The 17017-nt window shown below is 39.4% G+C and overlaps 1 protein-coding gene across 1 annotated transcript in view; it reads right to left on the bottom strand.

Annotated features, from left to right (window-relative positions):
- Positions 1-2844: 2844 nt before the first annotated feature.
- The window catches only part of MUC2 (mucin 2, oligomeric mucus/gel-forming), a 52395-nt gene continuing 38222 nt past the window's right edge, over positions 2845-17017 (bottom strand). The window contains exons 34-50 of the mRNA XM_061380417.1: positions 16320-16494; positions 15157-15404; positions 14005-14188; positions 13669-13873; positions 12235-12413; positions 11439-11508; positions 11037-11137; positions 10883-10914; positions 10531-10708; positions 9854-9958; positions 9197-9237; positions 8398-8520; positions 5898-5996; positions 5100-5228; positions 4622-4661; positions 4210-4339; positions 2845-3277 (exon numbers count right to left, since the gene is read on the bottom strand). Of these exons, the coding sequence (XP_061236401.1) occupies positions 3022-3277; positions 4210-4339; positions 4622-4661; positions 5100-5228; positions 5898-5996; positions 8398-8520; positions 9197-9237; positions 9854-9958; positions 10531-10708; positions 10883-10914; positions 11037-11137; positions 11439-11508; positions 12235-12413; positions 13669-13873; positions 14005-14188; positions 15157-15404; positions 16320-16494 (2295 nt within the window). The 3' untranslated portion in view covers positions 2845-3021. The remainder of the gene's footprint in view (positions 3278-4209; positions 4340-4621; positions 4662-5099; positions 5229-5897; positions 5997-8397; positions 8521-9196; positions 9238-9853; positions 9959-10530; positions 10709-10882; positions 10915-11036; positions 11138-11438; positions 11509-12234; positions 12414-13668; positions 13874-14004; positions 14189-15156; positions 15405-16319; positions 16495-17017) is intronic.

The following is a 17017-nucleotide window of genomic DNA, read 5'->3' as shown; positions in this document are numbered from 1 at the left end:
CTTCAGTTGAAGGTACTCACTATGTCACTGTAGCATCACATGAACAACGAGTTTCCAGTGCATCTCCAATGAATTACGAAGAAATTATTCTGAGTTTCAACTACCTTGAAGGTTGCAGTGCTCTTTTGTGGCAACAGCACCCTCCCTGAGCTGCAGCCAGCTCACTCAGGTTTGCTCCAGCATTTGGCAGTGGTCTCCTACAGCTAGCTCTGTACTGTGAGGGGCTTCCTGTAAGCCGCCAGCTGCCTAGGAAGCATTTGCTTGAGCTTCCAGCTGCCTTGGAGGAGCCTGCACCTGAGTCAAGGACTCAAAATCACAACTGCTGGCAACCAAGGAAATAATCATGCTACAGGTGAACACGAGCTCCAGCCTGTACTTGGAAATTTCAGCCTGTTGGTATCTGCTCTTCGTTACCATAGGGAGAACAGCAATAAGGCTGTGATTTGTTTTGTTTTGCTTTGTTCACCGGGATGTCCAAGCAGGTTCCAGTACTTCCTTGAGGGCCTCGGGAACATGCTCACACCCCATGCTTAGACAAACTCTGCTCATCTCTTCATTATGGACAATGCAACAAAGTGAGGGCAAATTGAGCAGCTCTTGGACAGCAAGAGCTATTACCTTGGCTTTTAGTGCCTTCAAAGGCTGTGTGGCTGGAAGTCCCACTTGCCTCCCAAGAAGACTTCCTTGCTTTTCTGCTAAGTAACTGGAGATGAAGAAGCAAACCCAAAAGAAACCCTTTGCCACCAATGAAAGGCTAGACAGAAGGTCTTAGAAGAGATGAACGTATGATTCGAGTATGGAGACATGACAGTGTATTAGCCACTCTGCCACTCATCTGAGCTACTGCTTCCTTCTTGCAAGACTCCAGAAGACAAGAAAATTCCTGGGGAATGGAGTAATTCTTGGAGGACAGAGGGAGTCAAGCCCATTCCCTTCCAGAACCAATGCATTTTATGAAGCTGCCAGCGCCCTTTGCAGTAGGTCCTGCCTAGGAGATAATAGGGTAAGAAGGTTCTACCATCTCCTCTGAGGCCCTAAAGGGATAACATAGCCTTGTGAGAAATTTATTCAGTTCATCTCTTTGGTTTTCCAGATGAATCTCTGCTTGTGAACTACAGACACAACAGCTCTTGCTTTAGAAACAAAATGCTCCATGGGATCAGGTAGGTCAAGTCTCTGTTTACTTCCACGAGAGCTGTGGAAGGAGCAAAAGTATTACCCACTGCCACTATTACTGTCTTTGTAGGGACACACTATTAAAGCTTCTTTACTTCCTTTCTCTCCAAAAGAATATTTGTGGATTTCTCTGATGGAAAAAGATTAATTTGTTCTACTTAGTCATCCAGTTCCAATGGAAATACAGGTACAATCTAAACCATGACTAAGAGTACAGAAAGGGGTGGAGGTTTGACATGTACAGTTTGACCTGGAACTACCAAGCACTTGTAGGTAAGAATTCTGTGACAAAACTCGCTTGGGAGTCTGTTTGTGGACAGCACTGACATAGCACCAAAACTGAAGGCACTGATATAATCCAGAGCACTGGAAGGAATACCATCCTGTGCATGCATGTAAATTCCTATCAGAAGAATTTTTTTTCAGTGCTTACTAAAAGCATACAAGTGTCTGGGTGGGGAATACCAGCATACATTCCTCTCAGAGATAAATCCCTCTAGTTGAAGTATAAACTCCCTTCTGGAGGCAGCTTGCTTTTTTTGTGTCTGAAATAATTTTAAATTCTTGGCCATAGACTGCCCTGCAGTGGCGAAGCCAAAATCTGCAGCCTTACTGACTTTTGTACAGTACCTTTTAACTTCCTTATTTAGAAGTAGTATGCCCATCACTAGAAGACACAGAAGGAAACCAGAATATTTGCAGAACAAATGAAAAAATTGAAGCAAGGGAGATTTTAGTCTTCAGCGTAAATACAGTGTGCAGTAAAATGCCACTACTGATTTGGAATGTTTTATCTCATTTTCATAGGAAACAAGGCAGATTTGATCACACTTTGTATCTGTTTGTCTCCAGAAGCTATTTGCTGACCTCAGATTCGTTGACCTCAGCTAAATTTAACTGCTAAAATGAAGATCTCAGAGTTGGTTAACGTCAACAGATTTTGAGAAAAGTATTTTTTGCAAACCACTCCAGAAAACTAATGGCTATAGTGTCAGCACAGAAACTGTTAGATGACAAAGAATCCAGAAAGGAGAATGACCTGGTAAATGCCCCAGGAGAAAAGTCTCAGTCACATTTCACGATGAAGCAGAAACCAGCCTTCGTTAGTGCTGGAGCTTGCTTTGTAAACTGATGTAACTTCTTAATCTACCTCTAAAATTTTAAGCTTCACAGAAATTAGCTCTCTAATCTTAACATTCTAAAGATGCAAAACTTCAATAGTTTCATTTTCTGTGCATTCCTACTGGTGTCTGCATTCTAAGTTGCACCATATTTGGCAGGACTAATAGTAGCACAAAATGGTGATAGGTAGCAAAGTTGCTTGTATTCAGCTTGGCTGTGGCTCAACATTACTTGACGTTGAATCTTAATGTTACTTTAAGTTCTTAGAAGGGTAAAGCACAATTTGTGTTCATTAAAAGAGACAAAATAATACCAAAAGCATTTTAACACTCAGCAGAAGGTGCGGATTACCCTCATTGTACTTCAGATAAGTCAAGAGATGCCCATATCTCAGCTGATCTCCTTCAGCTCCCTTACAGTAAGATCAGATAAACAGGCACTTCAGAATGTAAATGTGAGTAAGTACAAAATCCGTGTTTTTTGAAATGTGCTTTTAATCATTCAAAGGAAATAAGCTGATTACATAAGGAACCAACAGGCTGTGCACTTGGAAGAATACAAATCTGTGTTCTCATTTTGTGCACAAATAAATACAGCACTGTTAAAAATAATCAGAAAACAAACAGGATACACTAACTGGGAAAAGTAAAGTTCAAAAGCTGTCAAGGAAGATGAGAATGGTGTATAACCCTTTTAGTTGAATGCTGATAGTTTTTTTCCTGTTCATTTTGATGTTAAGCTGATGGCCCTCTTGATACGGTCTAGAGTGCTTGACTCGTCATTTTCTTCTGTGGTCTGCAGCTCACTGGACCGTGAGTTGCTGCATTCAGTGTCTTGACAGCTGCAGCTTTCCACATATATATACTTATGTGAAATTGAACTCCCATTGGGACATCTCAGTTTCACTTTCTTCATGGTAGTCCTTGATTCCCTGCAGCAGGAACAGCTGTGGTCCAGAGAATTGGCCTCAGCAGAATATCTGTTAACATGAAAATGGCAACATTACTCTGTGTCGGAAGCCAGCATACAGAGAAGAGGGTGAAATTAAATACGGAACTACTGTGAGAAGTTTGGAATAATATGTAGAAGAGCCACAGTTGTGGCTAATGAAAGTGCTAAGCTCATCTGACAGAGCAATGTTTATAACAGTATGCTTTTAAAATTCATTGCATTTGCTGAGATTTTTTTTTTCTTCTGGAAAAACAATTAGCATTGAAGTCCTAATAAAGAACCCAGTGAGTTCTAGGAGCTCAGCTTCCTTGGATTCCTCTCATCATTCCAGCCCTGATGGATATTAAATACACCAGATGAACTATTAAGGGCAGACAAAGCCCTGATCTGAGTAAAAATACTGCATAGACAAGTGGCTACAATGCCATCTACAATGGCATCACATCAATCAGTTGGCTACAAGGGCTACAATTGCATCATGTGAATCAAAGTGCATGTCCCATACCCAGCAGTGTTAACAAGAAGAGAAAGCAGCAGCTCTTTCTGTTCCTATCTTACAGCAAAGTATTTTTTTGAAGCCTTGTGTTCATCAGCTTCCCAAGCACCTTTCCTAAGTGGCAGAATCTGTCAATATCAGTCTATAAACTGTGTCAAAAGTCAACTTTTTCTTGTATTGGTGCAGAAGTAACCAGAGCAAGACTCCAAGATGATAAGGTATTTCAAAATACTGGTAAGCCACCTAGCTAATAGGGGTTTAACCTGAGACTAAAGATTAGTTTTCTCTCCTGTAAGGTGCCCTGTGGCATATTCAGTGATAGGCAGCAAATGACAGTTTCTCTGGGAAGCCGATTGTTTCAAGTCCTCTACCACTCTGCAGTCTACCCATTTATTGTTCTTTTTTATATAAAGAAGCTCAGTGCCAGCAGAATTCAAATCCCATTGTCTGATCAGTTAACTTACAGTGAGAAGGTTCCACATGTTCCTTCACATTCAGTCATGACAACTCTGTCCACAGAACGACAGCCCTTATAGTGGATAAAGTCTTTTCTTTGACGGACAGAACATGGTGTAGGACTATCCAGGGGTATACCTACAGGGAAAGATTATAAAATACTTTCAGTGAAACAGCTCCAGAAGTTCCTTGCAGTTCAACAATTGCTGGACTTCACTAGTGCACTCAAATTGTCTTTAGTGGTGTTTCTGCTTCAATTTCAACTTTTCCAGAGACATGGACAGGGAATGCTTGGAATAACAAACACAAATATAATCTATTTGAACACAAACATATCACCCTTTATGGCTGGGAAATGGACTGATATAAGAAGAAAATTCATTCTCTGTATTGTTGATTCAGGTACACTGGAATACTTACAGGTTTTGCAACAACCGTTAGGTAAGAATGCAATAGTTCCCTAAAAGACAAAGAAACAGGAAAAATAAGATTATTTTCTTTCCCTTTATTAAGGCAGCTTTTAGGCCAATACTGAATAGAGCAATTCCTCAATGGCTGGAAATAACCAGCAAAAACTGAAGAATTGTTCTGATAAAAAAGATAATGATCTCTTCCAGACTTGAAATATATCCATTTACAAAGGATTGTGAAAATTGAGATAATGCTTTGAAGGAAGTCTACAGTTAGCATCATGCAATTTTTCCTCAGAAACAATTCCAAAAAAATGTTTTGCAGAGTCCCACACAAAGCAGTCTGCAAGGACTTTGCCTTTGGGATGGACAGACTTTGGTGAAAGGTCATCAGAGCTTTACTGGACTTTTGTTGATAGTTAAGTTGCTGAAGTAAACTGAAGGAATCTATATATTGAGTAGAGAGTAAGTTTTCCATATTTACTTACGGGTTTGCAGCTGTCTTCATTGAATGCTGGGCAGGTTATCTCAGATTTGGAAGAGAGAAGATGGTCCTGGATATTTACACAGTGATAAATGGTGCAGTTGTTGTTAGGATCATTTTCAAACTCTCCAGGCTGCAAGTGAAATACAAAATGCTATAACGAAAGCTGAAGGGAGCTCAGTCAGAAATTTTCCTGCCCTCTGACAATGACTCTCCTCATTGTTTCCCAGTCAATTATTTTAGCTTAACACCCACTTAACAGCCATTTTAATTATTTTAGGTTAACAGCTTATTACATGCATTGCAGTATGCCATATATGGAAAGAATAGTCAGGTTTACGTGTGATTTCCCTTAGAAAAGAATAATCCCTCTGAAGTATGTAGAGCACATCAGAGTTATTAACAAAATAATCTGTGGCAATGAATTTTGCCTAGGGAAAGCTAAACTAAATATTGTAATTAAGAACAATCCTAAACTTTCACCCTACAGGGCAATAAAATGGTTTTATATTCAGGCTTTACTAGTGTTTTTCAACAGAAATTACATAATATAGAAAAACCCAAGCTTCGAGACATTGCAAGATGGTATTAGATTTGTTATTCCAGGAAGAGCCTTCCAGAAACTTTGATTATAAAAGTCCTTTTTTTCAGGCTAAAAAAATGCAGATAGGCTTTGCTTTAGGTGAGTCTTTGACCTTTTAGGTGCAAACTTATACTAAGCCTTATCTCTGAAAAGGAGATGTTCCGTCTCTGAAAGGGGGAACTTTACAAATTTGGTAAAGAAGATGTAGAGCATACTTACACTCAAGATGAGCTCAGAATTGTTTGCTGTTTGTATAATACACTTAGTCTGCACACATCTTCCACAACATTCACCTTCCACTGGTTGATGCTCATATCCCTAGATATTAAAATTAATTAAAAATGAAAGTACTATGATAGATATATTTCAGAGAAATAAATTAAAACATACTAACACATTAATTGATTATGCTTTGAAGTGCAATGTAGATTTGTGCCTTTGTGTACCTTTCAGTGTTCCAACCCAATGGAAGATAAGCAATAAAGTGGAAGCAAGGACAGGCGGCCTGGGAAGAGTACAGGGTTACTGTCCGGGAAGCTAGAGACCAGGTTAGGAAAGCTAAGGCCCAGTTAGAATTAAACTTGGCTAGGGATATTAAGGATAACAGGAAGGGATTCTACAGGTACATAGCAAATAAAAAACAGACTAGGGAGAATATAGGCCCCCTCAGGAAGCTCTCAGGTGAACTAGCTACACAGGATTTGGAGAAGTCTGAGGTTCTGAATGACTTCTTTGCCTTGGTCTTCTCTAGCAAAGGCTCTGACCGCACCACCCAAGTCTTGGAAGGCAGACACAAGGACTGTGAGAAAGAAGACCTTGGGCCCACTGTAGGAGAGGAATTGGCTCCAGACCATCTTAAAAACCTGAAAGTGCACAAGTCCATGGGTCCTGATGAAATCCATCCACGGGTCCTGAAGGAGCTGGCAAATGAAGTTGCTAAACCGCTGGCCATCATATTTGAAAAATCATGGCAGTCAGGTGAAGTTCCCGATGACTGGAAAAAGGGAAATATAACCCCCATTTTCAAGAAGGGGAAAATGGATGACCCGGGGAATTACAGACGAGTCAGTCTCACCTCTGTGCCTGGCAAAATCTTGGAGCACATTCTCCTGGAAGGCATGCTAACGCACATGAAAAACAACAAGGTGCTTGGTGACAGCCATCATGGCTTCAACAAGGGGAAATCCTGCCTGACCAATTTGGTGGCCTTCTATGATGGGGCTACAGAACTGATGGACAGCAGTAGAACAGTTGATGTAATCTACCTGGATTTATGTAAAGTGTTCGACACTCTCCCACACGACATTCTTGTCTATAAATTGGAGAGACATCAATTTGATGAACGGAAAACTCAGTGGCTAAAGAACTGGCTGGATGGCCACACACAAAGAGTTGTGGTCAATGGCTCAATGTCCGGCTGGAGACCAGTAACAAGTGGTGTCCCTCAGGGATCTGTGTTGGGACTGGTCTTGTTTAACATCTTCGTCGCTGACATGGACAGTGGGATTGAGTGCGCCCTCAGCAAGTTTGCTGATGACACCAAGCTGTGTGGTTCGGTTGATCCGCTGGAGGGAAGGAATGACATCCAGAGGGACCTTGAAATGCTTGTGAGGTGGGCTGATGCCAACCTCATGAAGTTTAACCATGCCAGGTGCAAGGTCCTACACCTGGGTCGGAGCAATCCCAGACAGAGCTACAGGTTGGGCAGAGAAGAGATTCAGAGCAGCCCTGCAGAGAAGGACTTGGGGGTGCTGGCCGATGAGAAAATGAACACGAGCCAGCAGCGTGCACTTGCAGCCCAGAAAGCCAACCGTATCCTGGGCTGCATCAAAAGGAGTGTGACCAGCAGGTCGAAGGAGGTGATCCTGCCCCTTTATTCTGCTCTCCTGAGACCTCACTTGCAGTATTGTGTGCAGTTCTGGTGTCCTCACCATAAAAAGGACATGGATCTGTTGGAAAAAGTCCAGAGGAGGGCCACGAGAATGATCAGTGGACTGGAGCTCCTCCCATATGAAGATCGGCTGAGAAAGGTGGGGCTTTTCAGCCGGGAGAAGAGAAGGCTGCATGGAGACCACATAGCAGCCTTCCAGTATCTGAAGGGGGCCTATAGGGATGCTGGGGAGGGACTCTTCATTAGGAACTGTAGTGATAGGACAAGGGGTAATGGGTTAAAACTTAAACAGGGGAAGTTTAGATTGGATATAAGGAGGAAATTCTTTCCTGTTAGGGTGGTGAAGCACTGGAATAGGTTGTCCAGGGAGGTTGTGAATGCTCCATCTATGGCAGTGTTCAAGGCCAGGTTGGACGAGGCCTTGGGTAATATGGTTTAGAGCGAGGTGTCCCTGCCGATGGCAGGGGGGTTGGAACTTGATGATCTTAAGGTCCTTTCCAACCCTAACTATTCTATGATTCTATGAATAAAAGCAGGCTATATGTGTAATAAATTAAAGCACTAAAATAAATATGCCTAATAGTTAAATACAACTCTACTATGTGCTCTACAGAAATTTCCCAGTTAATTCAATATGAACTGAATACTGTATGTTACACAGTCAAGCTTCATGTAATAGACTGCTCAAGAACAGTTGGTATCCATGCTGGAGTTGGACTCTGGATTTCTGCTCCTTGTCCTTTGCTTATACCTCTCATGGATCAAACTCCTTTTCACATACATGGGTATTTTGGCTTTTTGTTTGTTTGATTGAAGTTTGTCACTTACTGGTTTGCAATATGTGTTGCATGGAATACGTTCACATGAGATGATATTCAGTTGAGTGCTGACGTTAACTTCATTAGTGCAGAAACAATTCTGACATTTATCCACAAAGACTGAGGAATTAGGCTATAAATTTGAAGACAAAAAGCTTGATATATTAATCAGACATGACATGTGACAGACATTTCTTAATTTCTAAAAGATCAGTAAACTAATCAATAGAAAACAGAACAATCATAGCAACTATTGGATAGCTATTTGGTTGGACATTTATGAAGACAACATTTTAAATACTGGATTTAATTTAGCGTGTATCTTTACTGAAGTCCTATATAGCAATTATAAACCTATATAGCAATTATAAACTCAGATCTTTAAAGGACAGGTGTCATAAAAATATCTGCAATAAATAAATTACTAGACCAAACATACTTTATTAGGAACCTAAGTCTGTTTAGAATAATACTTATTTACTAATATTTTCATTTTTGAAAGCAGTCTTAAAATTGCAACAATGTGCTGACATCGTAAGACGTCAGCTGATTTTTCAAAATGCATGCATACTTAACTCTAAATGCAAATCTCTCTGCTACTGACATACAAAGGGCTTTGCAGCCTCTTTTATACACAGCAACCTTTACAGAAAAGATTTAGGCTTTGTAAAATTGATGGACTCCTGATAGACATTTGAAAATTGCTAAAATATTGGTTGTACTAGATAAACCTCTTCATAATACTTCTGATAAAGTATACTAACTGGTATTTAAACCATTTTCAGGAGACTGTTGAAATAGGAACTTACCAAGAACTCAGCATTCTGATGTACACAAACCCTCTTGGGAACTGGTAACAATCAAGGAGATAGGTTGTTACGCAGAGGGAAACAAACCCCAAAACTCTTCACCCCGCTCTAGTTAAACTCATTCCTTCCACAATGAATCACAATGCATATGGTCAAATACATTGTTTGTCCATTTCTGGTAGCAGATATGACTTACATAAATACAAGAACTCATACTGCATGTTTGAAAGGAAGATTTAACCCAATATACTCAGTCCAGTTAATAGCCAAGAATGCACATTTAACAGGTACAAGTAAATCCTTGTTTCAATTAATCAAGAGCAAAGCAGATTTTCTAAAGCTGTCTTCTACTGGGGATGCCTGGCAGGACATTCTCTTAGATTAAGCTGAAACCACAATCCCAGTTAATTCTGTAGTTGTTCTGATATGTACTTACAACAAGGAAACTTGAATTTGAGCCACGTGAGCTGTACCTGATTTTGTAGGTTTTCAGCATAACCATAGCAGTAGTAACTAATGTTAATAGTAACCAATTTGTAGAATCTGACTGTTTGTTACCTCCTTCAACAGGCTACTGTATACGGTCTTACTAAGTGTGATACTAAATTATTCAATATATACTGCTAATCATTGTTAATATATTTCCAAGAGACTTACCACACTGGTACACAGGACAGCACTGACCGCTGGGAATGTAAGAATGAACTTCAAATCCCAGTGTACACCTGCGGGCATTAGTTGAGCACAAGTTTGTATTGCATTCTGGAAAAAAAAGGAATAAACCATAAACTACACTAAATCACGGCTACAAGAAATAGGCGTCTAATAAAGCATTTAGGATAGACTTCCTATTGCTAGGCAACAGTCCAGATCTTCTCCAAAGAAACAAATTTCAGAAAGAGAACACATTTTTCTTAGTGAATCCAGGCACTAGTTTATGAAAAGTTTTCTACTATGTAATTACAAGCACTAACAATTCTTTGCAGAGAATTAGTGGACAACTGTTGCTATCTCCAATGCTGTAGGTAATTGCTGCAAAATGAAAACCCACATAAAATTCAGTAACCAATCTGCATTTCGCTTGAATAAAATGTGGTCCCGAACTTGAAAACTATAGATTTAGCTGAGTCCCATAATTTTAAATTCAGTTATCCTGAGCTATTGCAATATTAAATTGTATTTTTCCTAACACTGGGCAAGCTGATTTTAAAAAGCACAAGGATACTATTTTATGACTCCCTGCTCCAAGTCTCTGGTGCTAAACTAGTCGAGTTCTTTTTATCTTTCTCACCCTAAAAGGTACAGGAAGAATGAAAACAAAAGTGTAAACTCACTGCATGTGACAATGGGGCAGCAGGAGTCATCAGGATTGACTTCACTGACTTCATGGAGGCCTTCTCCATCACAAGTGGTCTTATTTTGTTTGGCACATTCATGAGGCTTACATACAATGCCATTTCCACCTTCCAGGCAAATACAGTCCTGACAGTCTACTGTAAACTTTTCCCCAAACTGTCATTAAAGAAAATAAACTGAGTGATTGCATGATTACGAATTAAAAAGAACAGAAGTAAAAACAGGAATGAAAATTTGAGAGACCACAAAACAAGACTGCACAAGTGGAGACCGCTTTCCTCTCCCCAAGCTCAGCCTCTATTTGAAATACAAAAGCATATGACAGCATACCTCTCTTGGTATCTTATCCACTCCAACACAGCCTGTCAAAATATCAAAATAAATTTCAATTACCACTGCATACAGTAAGATCTATGCTGTATACATCAAAAGGAAACAACAAAGAGGAAATAAACATACATCCAAGTGAAGCAGTAAAACTCACCACATGTTTTTACACAGACATCCACACCGGAGTCATACAGCATTGTCCCATTAGGACAGAAACAGCCTTCCACTTGTTTAGTTGAAGTTTCGTTTTGCTGGCTATATGAGACAAAATTTCAGAGGAACACCATTACTATCACAGACATGCAGAGGATAATGCCAAATAATCTTTCACTTAAGATACAGTGGCAAAGAATATGCATATTTGCGATTTAGGTACTGTCAGTATTCATGTTTGGTATAGCCAAACAATATAAACAGTACAGGAACTCTGATTTAGGATCAAGATTTGACAGTCAATTTAAGACGTAACAGGAGGTTGATTTCTCTTATCTACCTATGCATTAAATATGACTGAACAGCTACTTGTATGAACTATAACATTAAAGGAATTCTTTACCTTGATTTGCAGGTTATCTCTTTAATAGGACCACATGCTCTGTATTCTTTATCTGAGGGGCATGTATAAGCTGGATGGGAGAATAAAAAGGAGGAAGAACTCAGTGACAATTTTCATATGAAAGTCCCATGACTTTATGCCAAGAACTTTAACACTGAATACTCATTTTCATATGTATCTTTGACAACCTTGAGAAACAAAGAAAAACTACCAGAAAGAGGTATCAGACTCATGTCTCTGAAAGGAATTATTTTATGCAATGTAGCCATGTAGATACAGAATCATAGAATGGTTAGGGCTGGAAGAGACCTTACCATCATCTAGTTCTAGCCCCTCCATGGGCAAGGATGCCTCACACTGTAATTTACATTAAAGAGATAAACTTATTTCTTTTCTTTTTTTTTTCATAATTTTATTCTCTTTTGCACAAGTTTGCAAAGGGGAGTATATTTATACCATGCGTCCTCATCTTACTGCAGCTGAAAATGAATGCATATGTAACTAAATACAGAGTGATCTGCTGATGCCTGCAAAACACAAAGCTGCCCATGCACAAAGAAGTATCTACTGATACAGGTGTTTCTGGCACAGTCAATTGATGTATATTTTTGCAGGCTCATTTATCATTTCCACTGATAAAAATGTAATCTGTAAAATTACTTAAGAAAAGCATCTGTTGTGATTTACTGGTGTCTTCATTGCTTGGAATACAGTATAACTTACTGTTAGGAAATTATTGCCAAAATAGTTCCATACAAACTTCTGTAATAGTCTGGACAAATGGCCAAATACTTACAGCAAACACCATCCGTATGACTTCTCCAGTCAATGCATATACTTTGATCAGCACAGGTGGCAGCATAGATCTGCAGACTTGAGCATTCCAGGTCTAAGTTGGGAAGCACACAACTATCAAAAACACAGGCTGAATAGTATTTTTCAGGACGGACACGGCCATGGCACGGCTCAAACACACTAGAAACATATACATTTATCATCATTAGTTACTGAATAGTTACTGAATTCTTCAAGATGCTTAACATGTTATGATGTGGCATATGTGGTACTTCAGGAGATATGAACAAGGACTGTATTACAGAGAGATTTTTACTAGGAACACTTATCTAGATTTTAAACTTGCAACATATCTTCCCCTTGCAACGTATCCTCCCCTCACCTACAAAACAACCAGGCACCAATATTTTCTGCCCGTGAATATTACCAAACATAACTATTGTCCTATTCTGCTCTAACAGTTATCTTTCTCCTTAGTAGCTGGTGCAGTGCTGTGTTTTCAACTTTAAGAACAATGCTGATAACACAACAATGTATTTAGTTGTTGCTAAGTAATGCTTACCCTGATCAAGGACTCTTCAGTCTCATGTTCTGCCAGTGAGGAGGGGCACAAGAAGCCAGGAGGAAGCAGAGACAAGACACCTGACCCAAACTAGCCAAAGGGGTATTCCATACCACAGCACGCCAACTGAGGGGAGTTACCCAGGAGGCCCAGATCACTGCTCATGTCAGGCTACGTATTGGTTGGAGGGTGGTGAGCAATTGCATTGTGCATCACTTGTTTTTTTTCCTTTCCCCTTTTACTTTTATATTCTCTCCCCTTGTTATTTCTCTTATTATTGGTGGTAGTAGTAGCGGTTTTGTATAATACCTTAGTTACTGGACTGTTCTTATCTCAACCCTTGGGATTTAAATTCTTTTGATTCTCCTCCCCATACCCCTGGTAGCTGGGGGGAAGGAAAGGGGCAAATGAGAAAGCAGCTGGATGGTTCTGAGTTACCAGCTGGGCTTAAGCCACGACAACCATGAACTACTTTTCTAAAACTAGTTCTAAAATCTCTAAAGAGATTTTGTTTGTTTGAGTTTCTTTTCTTTTTTAATTCCTGACACAACAGTCTAAAAATGAAGATCTCTCTTTTCAGTTGCACTCTGTTTTCTGCTAATTAAGCATGGAAACAACAAGAGCATAGAACAGTGCAGGTCAGAGACGTAGAAGAATGTGAGAACATCAGGAAAGGTTTATGTAGAAGCCAGACAGCTGGAAGCAAACTATCAGCAAAGAATGACACTTAGGAACAGTAAAAGGAAAGGAAGCAGCCCACAAAACTATGAGAAATGGAGTAATAGTTAGAAAGACTTCCTATTGATAAATGAATCTTAAAATTGCCACTTAATTTGAAGATCAAAGGCTTATAAATCCCAAAGGAATGTCTACCTTCCCAAAAGAAGCTCGCAGATGGAAGATTCTTTGCAAGGCTGCGTTGGAGTTGTGCTAGGTGCTTTTGTAGGAATTAGGCCTGGAGAGCACTGTGGTTTGGAGGGATCAATAACTTGCCAGTGATCTGCCATAACTTCACAATTTTCTGCAATGTTTCCATTTGGCAACATGCAGTCATCTGCCGTGTTGTTATTGCAAGTACCTAAAATTGGTAAGGGGAGAAAGAATTTGTGCACAGATTTGTTATCAAATTCTATTAATCTTTGTGGCAAGGCTGTCATTTCCCTGTTTATGGTTTTGTGAGAGTACAAAAACTACAAGAGTAAGCCTTACCACACTGTCCCTGAGTGTTGTTGCCAAACAGGCTGTAGGGCATTCTGATAGAAAAGGACAAGCCATTGTAGGTCACATTCATTTTCAGTTCAGGAATTTCCACTACGCGATTTATGCCTGATTCATAGATACTCACACCAAACTTTTTATAAGGCAAAGCCACTGCCTGTTTGTTTACTGTCACCTAATAAATAAAACAGAAAAGAGACATATATTTATTTTGACTTCAGAAAACAATTGACTATTCATTATTTTGCATTGGAGACAGAAAGTAAAAGCAAATAAGGTGCTTTTAGTTTCCAGCAACTGTCCCTGTGTTTCTTTTTATGTTATTGGAAAGCCAAATTTCTCCTCTCTCAGCCAAAAAAAAAAAAAAAGCCTGTCAACCACTGATAAACTAGGCTAAAATTCAGAGTTTAAACCAGCTGAACTCTAACACTCAACAGATTTATTAGCGTGACTATGACATTAAGGACACCCTACGAAAGTGCAATATAAAATACTCCTAAATTCCTAGTGAACACCATTTTAACTTTCTGGGCAAAAAAGGGAATACGGTTGTAGAAAAATTAAATGAAAGAAAAAAGCCAAAATCTGTATTATTTATTTAAATGGGGTAGCCATATACCTATGGAACTAACACTACTACTTTTACTCAGCAACAGTAGTTTGCTTTGCTTTACAGAAAAAAAAACAGTCTAAATGTTGCAAATTTTCAACAGTATGCTGCAACCTAACTTGTAATATTCCCACACAGTAATGTACAAAACTAAACCAATGAAACCCCACAAAACCACAAACCCAAACACTTCTTACCCAATTTTGAAGGCTCAAAACTGGGACATCATTGTTTATCAATTAAATAAACACATAATAGCCCCTATTCTGCAAAATTAAAACATTGACACCAATCAAAGCTAGCAATTTCTCATAAAAAATGCTTAAGGCCAATACTTTAAATCTTATGTCTAATTTATGTTATAACCTCCCATTAAACATTTGTTATTTTCTTTTGTGGAAAAGTCCAAGCTAGTATTAATTCTGAAACATAGATTTAATTTTAATTTTTTCCCTGACATTGTACACATAATTATCAAGTTGATGTTACACTATTATTTTAACCAAGAAATCAAACATAGCATTTTTCAATACCTCTACTTCCAGAGTATTTTGTTTGACTGTTGCTATGCGCACTTCCTGAGTCTCATGTCTCACAATGAGTGTACGAGGACAGGAGACTACATCCTGTACATCACAGTTGTAGTTATCAATGTAGACACCAAAGCTGTCAACTTTCTTATCAATCTCTTCCACAAGGACGTATGTACAATTTCCTTGATAGCTGTAGTACAGTCCATCGAAAGTCATGTAATGTGGGTCTCCCCAGCCAGTGCAGTAGCCTACAGAAACATACATCTAGGTTAGCTCCTTATGGCAACATACAGAATTAGGCCAGACTACAAACAAAATCTGTAGGGATTCATCTCATGTAACTTTAAGAATTTTTAAAGTGTGTATGTCAATGCATGAGCTCGTTATGTAGAACACATAAATAATAGAGGAAAACAGGCACTTTCAGGGCACAGTTCATCTGACATTTCTGACAATGGAGAATAGGATTAACTTCATCCTAGACATACCTTTACAGATAGCCTGACCAAGTTCATCTAGTTCCAACCCTCCTGACACAGGCACAGACACCTTCCACTATACCAGATTGGTCAAAGACCCGTCCAACCTGGCCTTCAACACTTCCAGGGACGGGCAGCCACAGCTTCTCTGGGCAACCCGTTCCAGTGCCTCACCACCCTCACAGTGAAGAATTTCTTCCTAATATCTAATCTGAATCTATTCTCTTTCAGTTTAAAGCCATTCCCCTTTTTCTTATCACTACCTGCTTTTATAAACAAAACCCTCTCCTGCCTTCTTGTAGGTGTCTTTTGATGCAGGCCAGGATACGACTGAATTTCCGGGCTGCAAGTGCACACTGTGCTGAGCCTCTCATCAAACAACACTCCCAAGTATATGTAGGCTTCTAGCCTTTAGATAGATGTCTGCATCTGGATATTTACATCCTGCCTTGGGAGACTAATTACTTCTCCTAACACAATAATTATATAGAAATTATGGCATGTAAGTAAAAGCCCCCAGTAGCTAAAAAGAATCATTGAAGCACTTCAAATAGTCCAATACTAGAAGTCTGAGGGCCACAGCCTTGTGTGATACTTATACCCTAATAAAAAAATACTGTTGCTCTTGACACTAGCATTGTTCCCACAGATAATGACAAAATATTCAACAAAATATATACTTACAATCACATTCCCAGTGCCAACAGCATCCATCCTCATCAATGACTTGCACAGGAGAAAGCCCATTGGCACATGTAGGTTTAGGAGGTGGATTACAGATTATGGGAACCACCTGAATTATATCATCTTCTATGCATATTGCCTTAGTGCAGTTGCAGAGCCACCATGACTCACCTGGCTGTGTTTCGAAAGAGAGTATTTGACAGAAGAGAGAGAGAAACCTTATGGTCAGATTACCAACAGTTATGCCTGAAAATCTTCTGCAGTATTTAAAATGTTGTATTTTAATTGACATTTTTTTTCCCACCAGAAGTCTGAAAATAGTGCAGCAGACAGCAGGCAGCACAAAGGCCTGTAGGATGAACTAGCACTACTGATAGCTGCTAATTGAAAAGCATTACTTTGTCAAACCAGTAACCTGAAGTGGGAATTGCCTTTTTTAGTTTTGGGTATCTAAAAGTTAAATGTCTGATATAATTTCATCATCTAGACTTCCTTTCTAAGACTGTATCAGTGAAAGACACTGATCCAGATCCATTATGAATATTTAAGCAATCTCCTTCCATGAATGCCTAGAACAGATTAACAGCTAAAGCCACAGTGAACATCAGCTATTTGGGAGGTAATGCCTAAGGTCATTACCTGCATCCATTGTGATTGTATGCATTTTGTCTATCTTCTACCAGTTTTTCAGCCATGTA

Source organism: Neopsephotus bourkii, unplaced genomic scaffold, assembly GCF_033783945.1.
Source record: "Neopsephotus bourkii isolate Nb327-2 ecotype Australia unplaced genomic scaffold, CSIRO-AGI_Nbou_v1 NB_1792, whole genome shotgun sequence".
Lineage (NCBI taxonomy): Eukaryota > Metazoa > Chordata > Aves > Psittaciformes > Psittacidae > Neopsephotus > Neopsephotus bourkii.
Note: the sequence above shows the minus strand (reverse complement) of the source record. Positions and strands in the feature narration are given on the sequence as shown.